We start from the raw sequence: 18321 nt of genomic DNA on the forward strand, positions 1-18321 counted from the left end.
CGAATCAAAATATATGAAATATAGATGGAGCTACTAAAGCTAGAGGGTCAATTTTAAAAGGAAAGCAAGAGAAAAAAGGAATTAGAATATAAGTAATCCGTCATCAAGAGGCTCTGTTTCTAATTATTCTGTTAATCAAATTTATAAATACCAAATAATAAATGCATAAATGCTCATTTAATTCAAGTAATACGGAATCGACATTCTGGCAATTTATGTAAACCTTATTTCATTAATTTTGGCATGTTCATGTTTTGAATGAAGACCCATATACTTCTTATCTCTAAACTCCATAGGAAAACAAGATATATGATTTATGTAGCAAGTTATCTACTTAAGTGGCATAATTGCTATTTTATGTTATTATTTATATGACGATAAATATTTTAACTTTGAATTCCTTGACATCACAAGTCACCTAATCGACTTGGCGACGTACGGACGCGATGTTCATTCCCTATTTAGCCAGGTAATTGAGTAACAATTGCTATTGAGACAATTACTTTGTACTTCTTGTTTACACAAACAGCTAGGGCCGGATTTAAAGGTTTTGAGGCCCGAATCATTTTGGAATACTTCGCTCTACTAGGCTGCTTCAGGCCGCATTTCTCTGTAGACTTTAGCCTAATATCCCCCACATTAAGCAGAAGTCTACACAGACTCATCTTGCCGACATTTATACTGTGTTAATGTGTTTAAGTGCCACGCCGTGCACCATGAGGAACGAGGGAAAGTGGTGAATCAAGACATCCACAATTAGATTTTCTATCTTAACTTATCTACATGGGTCAATACTCGAAACAATCTTTTGAATAAAAATTGAATACTTAGTTAAAATCAGTTATATCACAACTTGTTATATTTCTGTAGCCGGTGCTAAAGGTGGTAATCATAGTTGAAACAAGGAACAGAAGTTTGTTGTTTTATATAATATATGCCTTTTTGAATAATATTGTTGGTATTAGTAATATTAAGCTTATGCCCATTTAGTAAAAATAAATTTTATTATTTTTTAAATTATGTGGCAAATGGCAAAATGTTGTTTACATTTTATTTAAAAATCTTCTTTGGTTCTTTAACATATTTATTGTAAGACAAGTCTGGCACCAGGCCAGACTTGTCTTACAATAAATATGTTAATGTTTCCTAATTTAAAATTATTATTAATTATTAGTAATTTTGCAGTAATTTCATTAATTATTTCATTGATGTTATATGTACAGTGAAATAAACATTTCATGTATCTATGATTATGAGGTGGTTCCTAAACTTTAACATAAAGCAAAAGAGTAAGCTCAGAATATTTTATTACATTTCAAATATATTAAAGTCATTATAAACACAATTAATATTTTGGCATAAAATGACCTCTTGCTTTCTTTGAACGTTTTGCTTTCTCTATATCTACATTTGGATATTCAGCTTTTAATTTTTCCATATCCATATCTGGGAAACGTTTTAGTAATTGTTGAACATGATTAAAATCTCTATTTCGTGCTTTCCTCTCTATATTATATAACTTTTCCTTATATAATCTATAGAATTTCTTAACTGCTAAGCTGTTTATATATCCATGTTCAAAATATGATCGAACCCATCGTGTATTCATAAACTTTGGTAAATAATATTCTTGCTTTTGATATTTCTCATTCAATCCCAGTAGGTTTACAACTTCATCTACAGGACGCTCACCAGTTTCTCCAGTTTCTAATTTATAATAAGCTACATTTCGCTCCCGTATAACTGTTTCGATGTTGTCCATTGATTCTTGCACTTTATCGATTCTCTCCGGATTAGGAAAAAGCCGTACGTTTTCATTACATTCATGTTCCATGGTGTACAGCATGTTACGTTCTTTTAACAACACATACCATAGTTTATGCAAATCTTCATTGGATTTTATTCTTAGTTCGTCTAACTTCCAAGATCTACCCACTCGTATATTTGATTCATTCCAATTTTTTTTCTCGTCAAAAAATTCCATTAAATCGTACTGTTTACATGTAGTCTGTATATTTCTCGAAACTTGTGGCAATCCACAAGCGCTGAATACATTATTTGATCGGTATGCTGCCGAGGCAACGTTTCGCAATACACTCCTAAACAAGACGAAATTCATTTTTTACAAAATTTAAAGCAAGAAATACAAGGAAATATTATTCGCCATTTAGTTTTTATTTTCAGTAGTGAGGTTATTTTCTTTTTAGGTACTACTACTTCGAATTCGATTGTATTTTACATCTATGGTGTAATTCTGAAGTAATCAAAATAAAGAATAAAATTGTCTATGTTACGTTCACAGATGCCAAAATCAGAAACGTCATAAAAAGAAAGTACCTTTTAAATAAATAAATCATTTTTTCATTAATAAAATTCATCACTCTCTCCAATAACTTGCAAAAAATTCGTATGCATTTTTAGTTAACGAATAACGTTTATTAAATACTTCTCACAGTATTAGTTGTTTTCTTATAATTATATAAAATACGATTCATGTATTAAGTTTTAAAGGTTGTTAATTTTTTAAACTTATTTTGAACATAAGGTTAAAATAATTATGTTATTCATACTAATTACACATTATAACAATATCTGTAGATATATGATACATAATTAGTTCATTATAACCATAAAATAATAATATTATAATAATAACATTCATTGTATCATTGACTTTTTTGTAAGACTTAACAAAAATTTGTTACAGGTAACATTTTTGAATTTTGTATATCAACTGTGGTGAGTGTTCAGTCAAAGGTAAACGAAAGCAAATGATTGTAAAAGAAACGACAGTGATTGTGTATAATAGTGGTTTGTTTTGATAACATAAAACTACGCTAAATGTTATTAAGTTGTTTACATATGACTGATTTATATGACTATGCTGTGCGTGAAAAGTTGTTTTAAGTTTTTAAATCGTGTTTGTCGTGATTAACTTTAAATTTCCAAAATATTTCACGTCTCGAGGAGTCATCTAAAGGTACCTGATATTTTAGATATTAATTATATCCTAGTTAATAATTAGTTTATATTATCTAAGCAAACATTTTAAACATAACCTCATCAATGTCTTTGTTGTGTTAAAAGTTTGTAATAACTTTTATTGATTTATGTACAGTAATTTTTTTTATATCTACGACTCAATATGTTGTATCATTAATAATGTTTCATATAAACCTTATGAAATAGCCATAAAAATATTGCAGGAACATTAAATATTGTATGAAATCTAATTAAGTAACCCAAACATTACAGTTTGGCATTTCTTAAATTGTGTAGTGGTCATTGGTTTATATAGTAACATAAAATTTCACAAATAAGTTTTATAAGAAAGAAGTATTAAATTGCACTAATTTTGCTTCATCTTTTCTTACAAAACACGAAGGATTACATTCTAGAGTGTAGACTCTAGACCAATCATTAATGCAATTAAAAAAGTGTTAAATTTGAGATGGATTTGAATTTCAGTGTTGCACCAGTTTGGTCCTTACTTATAGAAATTAAACTTATATTTTTTTTACAGAGGAGATTTATAGGTAGTATTATGTTTTTATTATTAAAATACAAGAACTATTTGTTAAAAACATAAATGAAGTTATTTCATTGCAAAGATATTTAAATTTAATTGGAATACAAACAGGATTGTATTAAGAAAGTAGACCAATTCATATTTTTTTTAAATATTGTTCTTGATATTTTTAGAGACTGATGCCATAATACAAAGGTAAATCAAAAGGTTTCTAAGATGGAAAAAATCTACATCAACTTTCCTAAACTCAAGTAAACAAAGTCGTCAGTATTGTTATCTTACTAAAAAGATATCTTTTCTTTAATCTAATTTAATTTCAAGAGTTTTGTCCTACATATTATTAAATAGTGACAATAAGATATCTTATGATACATTTATAAATGTATTTCACTTTAAACACTCAGTCTCACTCTATAGATGTTGTTACCTGTAAATATGGCAACTTTTAAATTTGGACCTGTTTCTTACTTGTTTATTTTGTTTTACTCACGTCACATTGGTGTTCTTGAGTAAGTGGGTAAAAGCTATTATAATAAAATATTTTATAAGTAAAATACAAATGTTTATCAAATGATAAATATAGGTAATAGATTTTCACATAAAGCTTAGATGTCTGTTCCATATAATATACATAAAAATAGATTATGTTAATATTGAGAAGTCACACAATTTTATTACAACTCTTCAAGTGTTCCGTAAATATACACACAACATAAATTTGTCCTTGTCTTTCCTTATCTTATATTGTGTCATCATATTTCATAATTTTTTATCATTGATTAGGAATTATTTAAGCTCACACTGATTTATTTTTAATGAATTACTTCATCTTTTGCTTCTGACGTGGTTTGTTATTTATTTTTATTGATTAAGACATATTGCCTACTGGAAAAACTTAATGATCACCAAAGAATGTGAGTTCAAATCCAGGCATCACTGAGTTTCAGAGGCTCACCGATCATGATATTAATTATAAACACAAATAAAGCACATTAAAATTCAGTTTGCTTGCCCTTGTTTAAATCATCGGTTAAGGTTTTTGTCTTCTAAACACTGGGCCATCATAATAGCTGTAATAATAATTAAAAAATTTGCCATAAAAAAATAAGACTGGACTTTGAGTCAGTCAAAAGTTTAATTAAATCGTAACCTACCATTCGAACTAAAATTTAGATTTGTCTTAATGTGTCGACAGAATAACTAAAGTTTTATTACGCGTTTTTACCTAATAAGGGTCAAATAATGTAAATGTCTACAATTTTACGATATCGCAATCGTAAAAATATTCCTGAAGAGCTAAAATAGATGACGGCTCCTATATTAGGTACTAAAACCATATATGTTTAAATTTAAAATGACAATACAGTGAATGCAATTTTCAATTAATGATTAAGATTTACATTTATAACTATAAATTCCGGTAGATATGTGCCATGTATACAGGAATTGCTGGTGTGGTTTTATTAACTATCAAATTATTATGAATATGTTAATCAAGATTGTAAAATTTATAGCAGCAATACATTATTTATGTCATGGCAGCTATAAATTATTTGAAGCTATAAGGGATCAATGTAAAGCGTGTATGGTCGTGTGGTTTTCGAGAGAAGAATTGTTAATGTTATCAATGTATGGCCAAACATAATTGCCGCACGGTATCTGTCGTATTATCTCGTGCTTATCAGCAATGCAGCCTCAACTGCGTAGCATACTAAGTAGTGTACTGTCGGAGAAAATTTGAATGTATGTTTGTGAAAACTGTAATAACTATGATATATATATATATTTATTATACCTTTTTTTTATAGAATAGGAAGGTGGACGAGCAGGTGGCCCACACCTGATGATAAGTGGTCACCAAACGCCCTTAGACATTGGCATTGTAAGAAATGTCAACCATCGCTCATAGCCAATGCGCCACCAACCTTGGGAACTAAGATTTTATGTCCCTTGTGCCTGTAATTACACTGACCCACTCACCCTTCAAACCGGAACACAACATTTTATTGCTGTTTTGCGGAAGAATATCTGATGAGTGGGTGATACCTACCTACCGTATATATTTACTTGAATATATTTTATTTGAATAAAATCTGCGTCCGTATAGTACTGCTGCTGTGACACGATTTTCTATACATTATGAGTCGAGTGACAAGCAGCTTTACCAGAGGCGTTTTTTGACTTAATTTTTTTTATACTTAATCGTACTTATTCGAAAAAATTGTCTTTTTAATAACTCTTTTTTTATAGAATAGGAAGAAAGACGAACGAATGGGCCACCTGATGGTAAGTGGTCACCAACGCCTATGACATTGTAAGATATGTTAACCATCGCTTACATCGCCAATGCGCTACCAACCTTGGGAACTAAGATGTTATGTCCCTTGTGCCTGTAATATCACTCACCCTTCAAACCGGATCACAACAACAACAATAATAACAATAATGCAAAACAGCAGTACTAGGTAGTACTGCTGCGGTAGAATATCTGATGAGTGGGTGGTATCTACCTAGACGAGCTTGCACAAAGTTCTACCACCAGTAATTTTAATACGAACATGGAACCTTACTAAAACTAGGTCTACCCGATACGCCTTTTTTGGCTTTAATTATTCTTTTTGTTGTTTGTAGATAACATTAATTATCAGTTTTCTGTTTATGGTCATATTGGCATTATGAATACAAACGCCGACACAGTTACGATCATAATGATCTACTGCACTGTCATATCTGCTTTATTATTCGGGATTTGCGGCACACATGTGGTGCCACTGCTGCTGCGGTGCCGCTGCGTTGCGGTTGTGTCTATACATAGGTTAATATAATATCGCTTGTGATTTATCTTATGAAACGTATTTAAATAAGTTTCATAGGATTGGTGGAAATATATGTGTCAGTTATTAATTTATATAATACATAAACGTGTCTTGCCTTACGATGTTTTCTTTCACCACCGAGACACATACACACACAGATGCACTCTCTATTCCCTAGCTCTCATAATCCGTTGGGACGGTAATCTGACACGACCGGAAAGAGTTCAGGCGACCTGGGAATTGAACCCAGGACCTCCGGTTCTGTGGCCTTACATTTAAACCAACTAGGCAGTCAAGTATTATAATAGTTCCAATATGTAATAAGTACCGCTTTTGTTGAATTCATAAAATAAATAATGAAGTCAAAATCAAAATCGAAATACTTTATTCAACATTGAAGAATTACACTTGCTTATTGATAGTCAAACTAGAAACTACCACCGGTTCGGAAAGGAAAACCCAGCCCTGTGAAGAACCGGGGAAAGAAATTGATATTAATAATTAATAATTTTTATATCATGTTTTGTTTACAAAGTGTAAAAAAAAAGAAATAGCCAGGCGGCGATCGCCTCGTTCCCAAGGTGTGCTATCATCCAATAATTCATTAATTGTATAATAACCTTATTGTATAATAACAAGCGTTCCCTTACCATGTTTTTAAATTTTGACACTGAGGCATTTTGAACGCTTTCTGATCCTGTTGTCGAACCGTATATATTGTCCCACAAAAGAGTTACTGATTCTATGCAGTCGAGTAACAAGAGTATTTAGTTTGTGTTTGTTCCTTGTACCAATGTTATGAGTATCACATTTTCTCACAAAATCATTAATATTTTCCCGTACACACATGATATTACATGATATGTAGTGAGAAGAAACGGTAATAATTAATTACCGTTTCTTTAAAATGTCAGAGATATTTTCTATTAGTTTTCTACTATTTACCTATTAATAATTATAAAAAACTTATATAATATTAATATAAATTTCATGCATGATATACATATATATCAACTGTCATAAATTTTAAAATTAAAAAAGCTTAATGATAAAATATTAAAAATATAAATTCCATAGTTATACTGAGTGAAGTTTTGAACCAAAACCGTTTACTTATGCTTATTCTGTAAATCTTGAGTGGCATTTTTCAGAGGGTCGAAGATCAAAGCTATTGAAGCGAATAAATAAAAGGTATATCTATTTCTTTGTATTTGTTAAAGACTATTTTCCATTTTCCTATCCGTATTTCAATGTTATGAATTCCATTTACCCGGAAAACATTTATTTGAATTATATGTTTGATTAAAATAATTTTTCAATTATTTCTTACTTTATGAAGCTTTAGTAGCAATTATTATAAATAAAAAAGAAATTGTTTCGGACAATTCACGTCCTTGTCACCATTATACACTTGTCACCATTATATACTTATATTATTATAGGTAATAATTACAAGAGAAAGTAGTACTTTTTTATCATTCATTTCGATTCTTTGTTTGAAAAGATAATTTTTGGAATTAGAAATATGGACAGAAAAACTACACTTGTGTTAACTGTGGGTAATATTTTTTCAATTTCTTATTAAAACTTTTAAACCTTTGCATTCGAGGCTAAGATCTAAAATAATTGGTAACTAATATTAAAAAAAAGCGTGTTGAATGCGAAATTGTTATCGAAACTTCTAGTAGTATCACTACATTACTACATATTATAAAAATTTACTAAAATTTAATTTACTACATATTATACAAAATTGATAAAAATTAAATATAACGAACGGATTTTCATGCGGTTTACCCCAATAGAAAAAGTGATTCAAGGCCATAAAAAATATGCCGTCTGGAAGCTTTACTGGCGTGCGCCGCGTGAATCAATAGAGTTACATACATGTATTACGATATAAGCTTTTTGTGTTTTTATGCTTTTATTTTTCGGGATCGTGTTGATATAACGAATCCGCGGCCCCTCCCGTGCTGTGCTCCTCTCGTGGCTCGGCGGAGCTCTCCACAAGTTTGTGTAGACCCTTATTCTACTAACCGTGCGAGCCGAAGCGGGGAGTTAGTTATAAATAAAAATATATTAATCAAAAACTTTAAGTGCATATAGGCTATGCAAATATAAGGAGTATATCTTTACTCCTTCTGCCATTGGAATATTCTATAAACTAGGGCATAACGTCTTATCCTTTCTGTTATTTTCTATCCGATTTTCATCGCAATTTTTGCTATGTTAGCTAAATTGTTGTTGATAAGTACGCATGCCCGACGTCATTGTTGTTTTAATTGTTCATCGCGCGCTTTATTCTGGAGAGGTCACACGTTATCTAAAACAGCTGTCGGGCGCACACGGTCTACAATGGACTCGTTTGTATCCGCGCCGTGTAATATTGTTCGTAATTTAAATCGGCTATGTAGGCAAGAGTGCCGCTGGCTTTATTTTCCAGCTATCCGAGGTGTATTGTTGCGTTGATTAGATCAGAGGGTCTTTGTTCTGCAGAGAATAGGTGGGTTCATAGCTGCGGTCTGTCGTATGCATGCCACCTTGTTTAAATGATAGACCGTCCAGTAACCTTTGCATTCCCATTATATCAAATAATATCTCAAACAGTGTACATGATAAAGATTAGATTGGTCGTTGAGTATACGATTTGTTATATTTCGAAAAATCTTGCAAAAGAGAAATAACACGTAAATGGTTCATTTTAAATATCACTTTTCTTTGGTAGTTTGTGCCAACAATATGGGTGTATTTTTATGGTCGAGCTGATGTTTGCTAAATTGGCCAAATGTTTTGTGCTATTGAAAACATTTGAGATGACGAGGGGAATGTTAAGAAAATTATCAATCACTTCCCCTCGAACAACCCTGAGTCCTGTTATTCCTAACGTTGTTATATTTCTATAAACGTCATTGTTGTTTTGTGATGACTAGGATATAGATTTAAGGATTATTAGCAACTTACTTCTTACAATATATTTTTCGCAAACCGATATAAAATATATTATTGCGTAATTTAGATTGCTATAAACAAACAAACGAATATTCTGATTTATCACATTAAATATGAGATCAGATTTATTTAGGGCACATCAAGAGATTGATTATACAAAAAATGGAATTGTAGCAAAATAACTCTTGGCTGAATGTAACGCTTTGTTTCAGCGTAATGAAGTGGTGCCTTCCGATAGCGTATATAGCTTTTATCGAGTTCAAATGCGTGATTTATTACGGAGATATAAGCGATGTAGGCTATGTACACATGTCGCGGGGCGTGTCGATCAATCACCGGCGCGGATGGACGCGCGACAGGCCATTAGGCGGAGCTTCGTTGGGTCTCAGGTGCCAGATGCTCTGAACCACGACTACCGATGGCCAAACCTATCCTTATCATTCAATCAAATGATCATCTACGGTCGTTCATGTTATGACACACTAAACCTCCTAGGCAGCCGATATCTATATATTTATAAATGCCTGACTGGCCAACTATCAATGCATACCGATATATTATAGTACAGTACGATATTAAGCTACTGTAAAAATCTATGCTTTGACATTTTGTATTTTACCAACAGTGTCAAAATATATTTTTTTGACAACATATACAATCTCAAAACAAATATTCATGCAAGTTTGTACCTTATTATCAATATTTCAGGTGTTAAAACCCTCTTTGATAGCACTTTCGCCATTTATTATCAATGACTTCACTTTCGTCACTTTTATTTCTTTCTCAAAAAATATTTGTCTAAGATCGAAGACTTTATCAGGGTTAAACTATAATTGTATTCATTGGGAAACAGGGTCGCTGGATATAATACAGCAGTGCGTACAGCATTCACTATAAACAGTGAATTTATTTCGGATCAGACAGTCTATGGCGACACGTGGTATCCGTTCATTAATAGACTGTCCATTAATTACATTGACATGCTTCATGGTAATGGACAAGAATCGGCTACTCGAATTTTAGTGACCAGTCGGTGTATCGTAAAATGAATAAACTTAATTTCCCAGCGTAATTTATCTGCAATGAAGTTATAAGGTTATATATTAATCATTAATATAGAAATTGATTTTCTTTTATTTTATTTTTAAAAAACCGAGATACCCCGTGGTTCCTGAATCTTAACCGATGATTGCGAGTTCAAACATAGGCTAGCATCACTGAAATATATTGTGCTTAATTTGTTGTTATAATTCATCCCTTGCTCAGCGGTGAAGAAAAAAATCGTGAGGAATTTTGCTTGTCTTATTTCACTGAAAATCTGATACTCGCATTGGAACAGAGCAGTGGGATGGGCTCCAAACCTTCTCATAAGACCTCAGCCCAGCAGTGGGAGGTTAACAAGCTGTTACTTTACTTTTTTTTCATTTATTTATGTTATATTAATACTGCCCTGATACTGGTACTGACGCCTTAAAAAACCTGAGATTAGTTTTTTTTCGTATGCACATTTGTGCATAAGAAAAAAAAAATTATAGTATAAATTAATGTTTAATTACATTCGAGCAAACCAGGCTATAATGCGATAAAAAATATTTTCTAGTCCTAAATAATATTAACGTTAGTTTCAACAGTTTTGTTGTTTAATAAATATATATTCTAATTCATTTTAAAAATTACTTTAAAAAAATTAATTTCTTATACTTCAAAACATTCTTTAATATGTTAAAGGTACCTAGTTAGGTGATCTGTTATACTTAAAGTGGGTTAAATAATTTTATTTATTGATTAGGAAAATAGCGCCTAATATACAGCTTCGTTTTAATGAAAAGTATAATAAAACCTGATACTACCTCATCGATCCTCGTCCACCGTACGATGAAGCCATTCACCTTTCACATGTAGGCCATTAGTAGAAAGATAGGCTCGATATTGCAAAATGCCTCGACGTTTAACGTTCAAGATAAGCTGCGAACTGTTTAATATATGCCTTTCGTGTTCAAGAGTTTTTTTTCTTTTACATTAAGTAAGGTTTTTTTGTTCATTGTTTTATATATTTTTCAGGTATGGAGAAAAAGTCTAAGATGTCGGTGAGATCTTTCTGAAATAGTAATAATTTATTTGTTGTGTCATTACTTATCTTATCATGTAATTATTATTCTATTGTTAAGTGAATTTTATATTATACAGGAATAAAAACATTCGAACTTTAAAGTACCTTATAAAGTAAGTAAATGTTGCCTGGATGAGATCGCTATCTTAGCGATAAGGCCACCTATTGTAAATCCTTGTCTTTATGTTTATAAGATTAAGTGAAATTTATTTTGATATGTCAGCTACAAGCCTTTCTTTTATATATCGTGGAAATTTTGTATAGGAAGTAAAGGAGGTATGTAATGTGATTATATTTTTGGCTATATAACATACTTCTGCGTAAATAAAATATTTTGTTTGATTCTGAACTAATATCCTTTTCTTATTTATAAATGCATAAACAATTCTAGAGTATTTACTCTGAATTTATTTTTAGTTTTATAATTGATATAAAGTAAATATTAAATCGAAGCAATCTTTTTTTTATGATAATTAAAGCAAACATTGTTCAATATATATTTCAATGTATATGTGTATCGTTCGTATAAGTATTCCTATTGCTACGATTGATCTTTCAAAGCATATTTTAAATATAAACGTTATAACTTTATTATATGCATGTTACATGAAAGTACACCCGGATGTATACGACATTGAAGTGTACTGGTGTTCACGAACAACATTTCGATATTAAACTTTTATAATGTGTAGCATAAAGAGGGGATTGGATGAAGTGGGAGAACGGTGTTACGTACGGTATTGTTCGGAACGTCGGGAACTCGGAAGACCTTTGTTCTAGCAGGGCACGCCACACCGGGAGTTACTTTATCTTATTACACATGTCACTTGTGGTGTACCGTTACGTCCACACGTGACCAACGTAACACAATACCTAACATTTACCTTGAGTGCTTAAGATGGCGTGTGAAACACTTAAACGATGTCGGCAAGTGTATCTAAGATACTATTAAATGTAATATGTCAAAACGACAATTATAAAGTATTTTTCTTTTTAATTCTTTTATAAAATTCTATTAAAGATTTCCATTCACTATAAGATAATCAAAAGTTAAAAAAGTATTTATACTTTCCTTTTTTAAAACTGTAATAGTTAAAAAAAATATTTGGCGCCTGTCTGGCGTGTGATATGAGTATTTGTAAATATAAATTAGTTTGTTAAATTGTACACATTTTATCACATTTCTTCTCAGAGTTTGGGTAATAGTGTCAAGATTGGCTGGTATAGTCTCCGTCAAAATTTTTATTTAAAATAAAAACGGTACACTCATTTATTGCAAAAACATCAAAATATTCTTCCGAAACGCTGGTTCGGATAGAATAATATTATCGTAAACAAAAAGCTAGGAAATAGTCCATTTTTAAATCCTATGATGCGAAATATTTTAGATTTAATCAAAATCGTCCCGTGACTAATAGTATAGTTTCGGTTTTGGCCATCGACGTCCATTTGGAAAACATCACCTGAAGGACTAGTTTTGAGATAGCTTTGCATAAATTAATTTAAACGTGATTGAATACAATAGAGTTGCTGGTCGGTTAACTACTATCGTTCCGTCCTCAGAGTTAATGTCTCGTGTTATAATAGCTCAGGACACTAACGCAGATGACTGGACTATTGTTTCTCTAAATGTCACAATGAGTGATAAGTACCATAAAGTCAACTACATTGCTATTCAAGCTTCATTTGCCTTATAGGCTTAAAGATAAATTACATACATTACTACTATAAATTATACATATTACAATGTTTCTTATTCAGTGTTGTACTGGAAACAATTGATTTTATGATTAATCGAACTGGTATGAGTTTTATATTATTGTGAGAAATATTTTGGTGGTCTCTATTTCCTAATTCGATATAAGAGATATAATGAGAGCCTAATTAAATTCAGAATATTTTTATTTTTATTTTCAACTTTGCGGAAATAGAAGTAAATAAGATAATTAAATATGTGTGATTCCTATGTAAAACATAAGTAATCATTTTATTGCCATTGTTTCTTGCAATGTAACATTACTCATCTTCGGTCGTAAAACACATTAATAAATTAACATTTATCCGTAATGTTGTGTATGCGAAACTGTTTTTTTGGTTTATAGTTCTTGAACGCAATACAAAATGTCGTAAGATCTACCCTAAGATTATATAAAATTTGTAAAGGATGATTATATCCGCATGTTACCGTAATACTTGAAATGTATTCGTTTAAATTTATTTGCTATTATTAGTTATCGAGCGACTTTTGTATTATTAATATTTTTTATCAATGAATAATTTAGAATTGGTATTGGTAATTATTAAGTGTATTTGAAATCAGACGCTAGCAAAATTTATTACGCGTTTGTCAACCTAAGGAGCCCAGTCTACGTCGTTCTGACGTACACACCAGTCATTTGAGCGATGACCAGGAATTTCCAAGACAACTGATAAACTCAACCTGCTTCATCACGACAATAAGCGTGCTTTTGTACTAATCGTTAAGTAGCACTTCGTTAAGTACATACGTTTGCACTTGCGTGACTTTCACATTCGTTTGACATTTGTAATGTAAAATGAATTATACTGTAACATATTTATTATTAAAATGTAATTGATTGTTGCAATATAAGAAGAAAACTAAATGGATTTATTAATAATAAGTAAATAATTTAAATTTTAAATATTACACTTAATTTCTCTTTAATTAGTATCGAGTTAAATTAATGTATAGAAAATAGTGTTAACACGTACAAGTATTTTAATTAATAGTCGTCATATCGATGTATGATTTGGCTTAATAGTTACCTATAAAAATAAGATACAAGATGGGTATGTAAAGGATTAACCTTAAATTGAAAATGTACCTAAATTGGGGTGTACCGATACCTTATAGTTAGTTCTATTATCTCATAAAATACACGTTTGAACAATAACAATACGCAAACTGTAGTCGTCATTCGACTGCATAAATAACAAGCTATGATGGTATCCTACATAAAGTACTAGGTATTTCAGTCCCTTATTTTATGATTTATAAATTGTATAGTTTGGAATAACATACCTGTCACTGCGGTAGGTATGTGTATACAATGCATACACATACAAGCGCTGTCTTTTTTCGTTCAGCATATTTATTTATAAAAGGATACAGTTTTTTGACTTTTCCTGAAAACTATCTATGTTCGAGGACAATATGCTATAACCTTCAACATGCCGACTTTTATTAAAATACTCGGTGGATTTTGGTTGTTTCACAGTGACGCGAACACGACTGGCAGGCGGACACTATTTTCAAATTTTGTTTTTAGTGTCGGTCGGTATCTTTAATAAACAAAGTAGAGACAGTGATGTTTTCAGTTATAAACGCTAGTAGCAGTCGGGGTTCCCTTTTTAAAGAAAACCTTATTAAAGAAACTTAATCACGCTAAAGACTTTTTTGTCACTAGTGTAACAGTTTATTTATTATCTAGAAAAGAATATGTAAATTAAATCTCAGGAGAATAGGTAACTGCGCAGGACATTTTACTGTATTCAACTTTATGCATAAACACAGTTTCCGATTAGCCGACACCACCGGAAAAGGGCCAACAGCTTTCCGAGCTGTCCGAGGCACGGGACTGTTAAAACAGCAAACATCCTAACTGAAATTTGGAAGTTGGGTTTGGCTACTACAGAGAATTATTGACAAAAAAATACAATAACTGTATTGGTCCGGGGGCTTACACAATGAACCTAATCTAGGATCTGCAGTTTTAGAAACGAACCACTAGACCAACAACGCAGCGCTATATGATGAACACAAAACTACAAAAGATAAATCTCATATTATTACCTCGTTACGACTAACTCGAACAGATCGCCCTTGTTATAACATGTATGTCTTCACTTGATTTATGACAAAGTTTTTTTTTGTTCAAACACAATTTTCTGAAGTTTGTTCCCTTAAGGGCAGAACTGTATCAAAGTTTTATTTGAGTTGCATCTTGTTTTAGTACTAAAAGTAATTCAGTCTTTGTCATCTTTATTGTTGTTTTATACATATAATGATAGAATATCTTTACTTTTATTACTTTTTTGTTCTTAATTTAAATATGGTTTTTACAGTTCGTACAGTTTTCAAATAAAAAAAATCGTTTTGTAAAATAAATTCTACTATCTGCTGGTATTTATTATTCATATTCTGTATTCTACACCACGCAGTTGAAATACAGGGGCAGTATTCCAGATAGGTTTAAAAAAATAGCCTACGTCCTTGAAGTTCAAGCTTACGGCATATAAATCATCGGTTTGGTGATTTAATTGTGAAAGCGTAACAGACATTTACTTTCTCCTTTATAATATTATTATAGATTATTCACTAATCAATATTTCAAGTGTATTTTAGCAGATACAGTTAAATAAAGTCGTTTAAATTATTATTGCGGTAACAGTTAGTGGTTTGGATTGTTTTTTTTTTTTGGGTAGAACTAGAAGAGCATTCCATAATATTTTAGCCCGTACATTGAAGGTTCCACTTTAATAAAAATTTGTTCTATGCAAAAAAGATTTTGAGCATAAGGCTCCAGTTGTTCCTAATAAAGAACGGTCCCAAATAAATTCAAATGTATTTTTAAATATAAAATAAAATTTAACTAATTAAACATAATATAATATTAGGTCCTTACAAATGAAATTAGCGTTGTGTCGTACTGACCACTTTGATCTGAAATATCTCCTCTTTGGTTAAGAATTCCAAATTCAAGTTTATAAATTCATTTAGCTGGTACATTTGAGTTTTGAAAACAGTCATTCATTTGTTTTTTATTCATTATTTTTTTCTTTGGTGTCGCTTATTACCGCACAATGGAAAACATGAAATATCAGTATATTTACGAGTACGAGTTCTACCGTGGCACCAGTGCTGCAAAAACAGCTCGAAGGATTAATGATGTGTACGGCGTTGGTGTCGCAAAAGAAAGCACGGTACGTTTTTGGTTTCAACGTTTTCGTTCTGGAAATTTCGACCTTCAGAACCAACCCCGTGGACGGCTGGAGACCATAGTGGAAAATGAAGAATTAAAGGCTATTGTGGAAGCGGATCCATCGCAAAGCACTTCAGAGATAACTGCAGGCTTCGGGGTAAGTGATGAAACTGTATTAACAAATCGGAAAAGTAAAAAAACTTAACGATGGGTACCTCATGAATTGAGTGAATCGAACTTGCAAACACGTGTCGACTGCTGTGTTACTTTGCTCAACCGACACAATAATGAAGGGATTTTAAATCGAATCATTACTTGTGATGAAAAGTGGATATTGTACGATAATCGGAAGCGCTAGTCGCAATGGCTGAACCCTGGAGACCCAGTCAAATCCTTCCCTAAACAAAAATTGACTCAGAAAAAGTTACTTGTGAGTGTTTGGTGGACTAGCGCCGGTGTCGTTCACTACAGCTTTCTAAAATCTGGCCAAACAATTACGGCAGATATCTATTGTCAGCAACTGCAAACCTTGAAGAAAGAACTAGTTGCTAAACAAACGAGATTGGTCAATCGCTCTAGGCTACTGTTGCTTCACGACAACGCAAGACCACACACTGCACAACAAACAACCACTAAGTTAGATGAGCTACAATTGGAATGTCTGCGATATCCACCGTGCTCCCCGGACCTTGCTCCATCAGATTACCATTTTTTCCGGAATTTGGACAACTTCTTACAAGGAAAAAAATTCAACTCCGATGCGACAGTCCAAACCGCCTTCAAAGAGTTTATTGATTCTCGCCCCCATGGTTTTTTTAGTAAAGGGATCAATGAACTACCTATGAGATGGCATAGATAACAACGGTGCATACTTTGATTAATTAAATATATTTTACAAAAAAAAATTGACTTTATATTCCTCCCGTACAAAACGCTAATTTCATATATAAGGACCTCATATATACCGATATAATTATATTTTATTTATAATTTATAAATGTTAAAGAAATTGTATACAAACAGCATACATAGTAATATGAATTAAAGTGTATTCATTGAGCATGTTGATAAAAAACAAAAGGAATTCGAATTAAAAATTTACGACTCATGACGTGGCGACTGGGCTCTTTTGAAGAAAAATATCTTGCTCTCATATACTTTGATGCAGACAAGGTTATAAACAAGTTCAGTTCAATAAACTAAAATAATAAAATGTTTATTTTTACTTACGTACCGGTGACAATGTAATAAGAATAACGTCACAAGAAAAAAACAGATCAACGAAATTTATTGTTTTCATAGATTTATTTTTGAATGAATAAATATTGACAGAAAAATGAAAAAAAAAATCACTATAAATAACGAAAGATACGTCGGAAATTAAAATGAAAATATTTTGAAGTAAAAAAATCACCGTATAAAGTATTTTAACCACGGACCATAGTATATAGCGAAAAAGCAAAACAGTCGCCAACATTGTCCAAAGCGCTATACGCAAGAGTTTACCGCAAAAGGCGTTATCCACATATGGCGACAGCTATTAAATTACCTTTCGTTAAGACTGAGTTGTGGCAATTGGCTTTGTAGCGCTTACGCGTCGCGAACGAGTTACCATATGTGTAAAACTAGAAATACAATTTCAACCATTCTATTGTTTGAGCTGATAACATCCGCGCCTTCTGCTCTCTATTTTCAGTGACAATATTTTTCGTTGTATAGCAAATACTATTATAAATAAAATAATAAAATTTAATAAATTTAACCAACTTATATAAAGGTAGAACCTAGAATTCTACCTCGATAACATTCGTTCTAAATGATTGTTTGTTTATGTCAAATTTGATAATTTTTTATTTACAAAAAGAAATATGAAATTCAGCAGGTTTACAGGTTATTAGGCTTATTAGGTATTAATAGTGTAGGAATACTTCACAACCCTTTATCGGTCAATGAAGGCAACATTTCTCATTGCAA

At 31.5% G+C, this 18321-nt stretch overlaps 2 protein-coding genes across 2 annotated transcripts in view; one reads left to right on the plus strand and one right to left on the minus strand.

Annotated features, from left to right (window-relative positions):
* Positions 1–1290: 1290 nt before the first annotated feature.
* LOC126768704 (39S ribosomal protein L47, mitochondrial) lies at positions 1291–2262 on the minus strand. Its single transcript, XM_050486972.1, has one exon. It carries the CDS (start codon positions 2117–2119, stop codon positions 1346–1348), a length of 774 nt encoding a protein of 257 aa, XP_050342929.1. The 5' UTR covers positions 2120–2262; the 3' UTR covers positions 1291–1345.
* A 493-nt stretch (positions 2263–2755) lies between these two features.
* The window catches only part of LOC126768623 (bifunctional heparan sulfate N-deacetylase/N-sulfotransferase), a 122512-nt gene continuing 106946 nt past the window's right edge, over positions 2756–18321 (plus strand). Inside the window, exon 1 of the mRNA XM_050486819.1 lies at positions 2756–2980. The gene's annotated coding sequence lies outside the window, so the exon portion shown is untranslated. The remainder of the gene's footprint in view (positions 2981–18321) is intronic.

The sequence above is a fragment of the Nymphalis io genome, chromosome 5 (assembly GCF_905147045.1).
Source record: "Nymphalis io chromosome 5, ilAglIoxx1.1, whole genome shotgun sequence".
NCBI lineage: Eukaryota > Metazoa > Arthropoda > Insecta > Lepidoptera > Nymphalidae > Nymphalis > Nymphalis io.

Excerpts from the sequence above, each read along its gene's own strand:
- LOC126768704 (XM_050486972.1), bottom strand. The coding sequence starts at position 2,119 with ATGAATTTCGTCTTGTTTAGGAGTGTATTGCGAAACGTTGCCTCGGCA.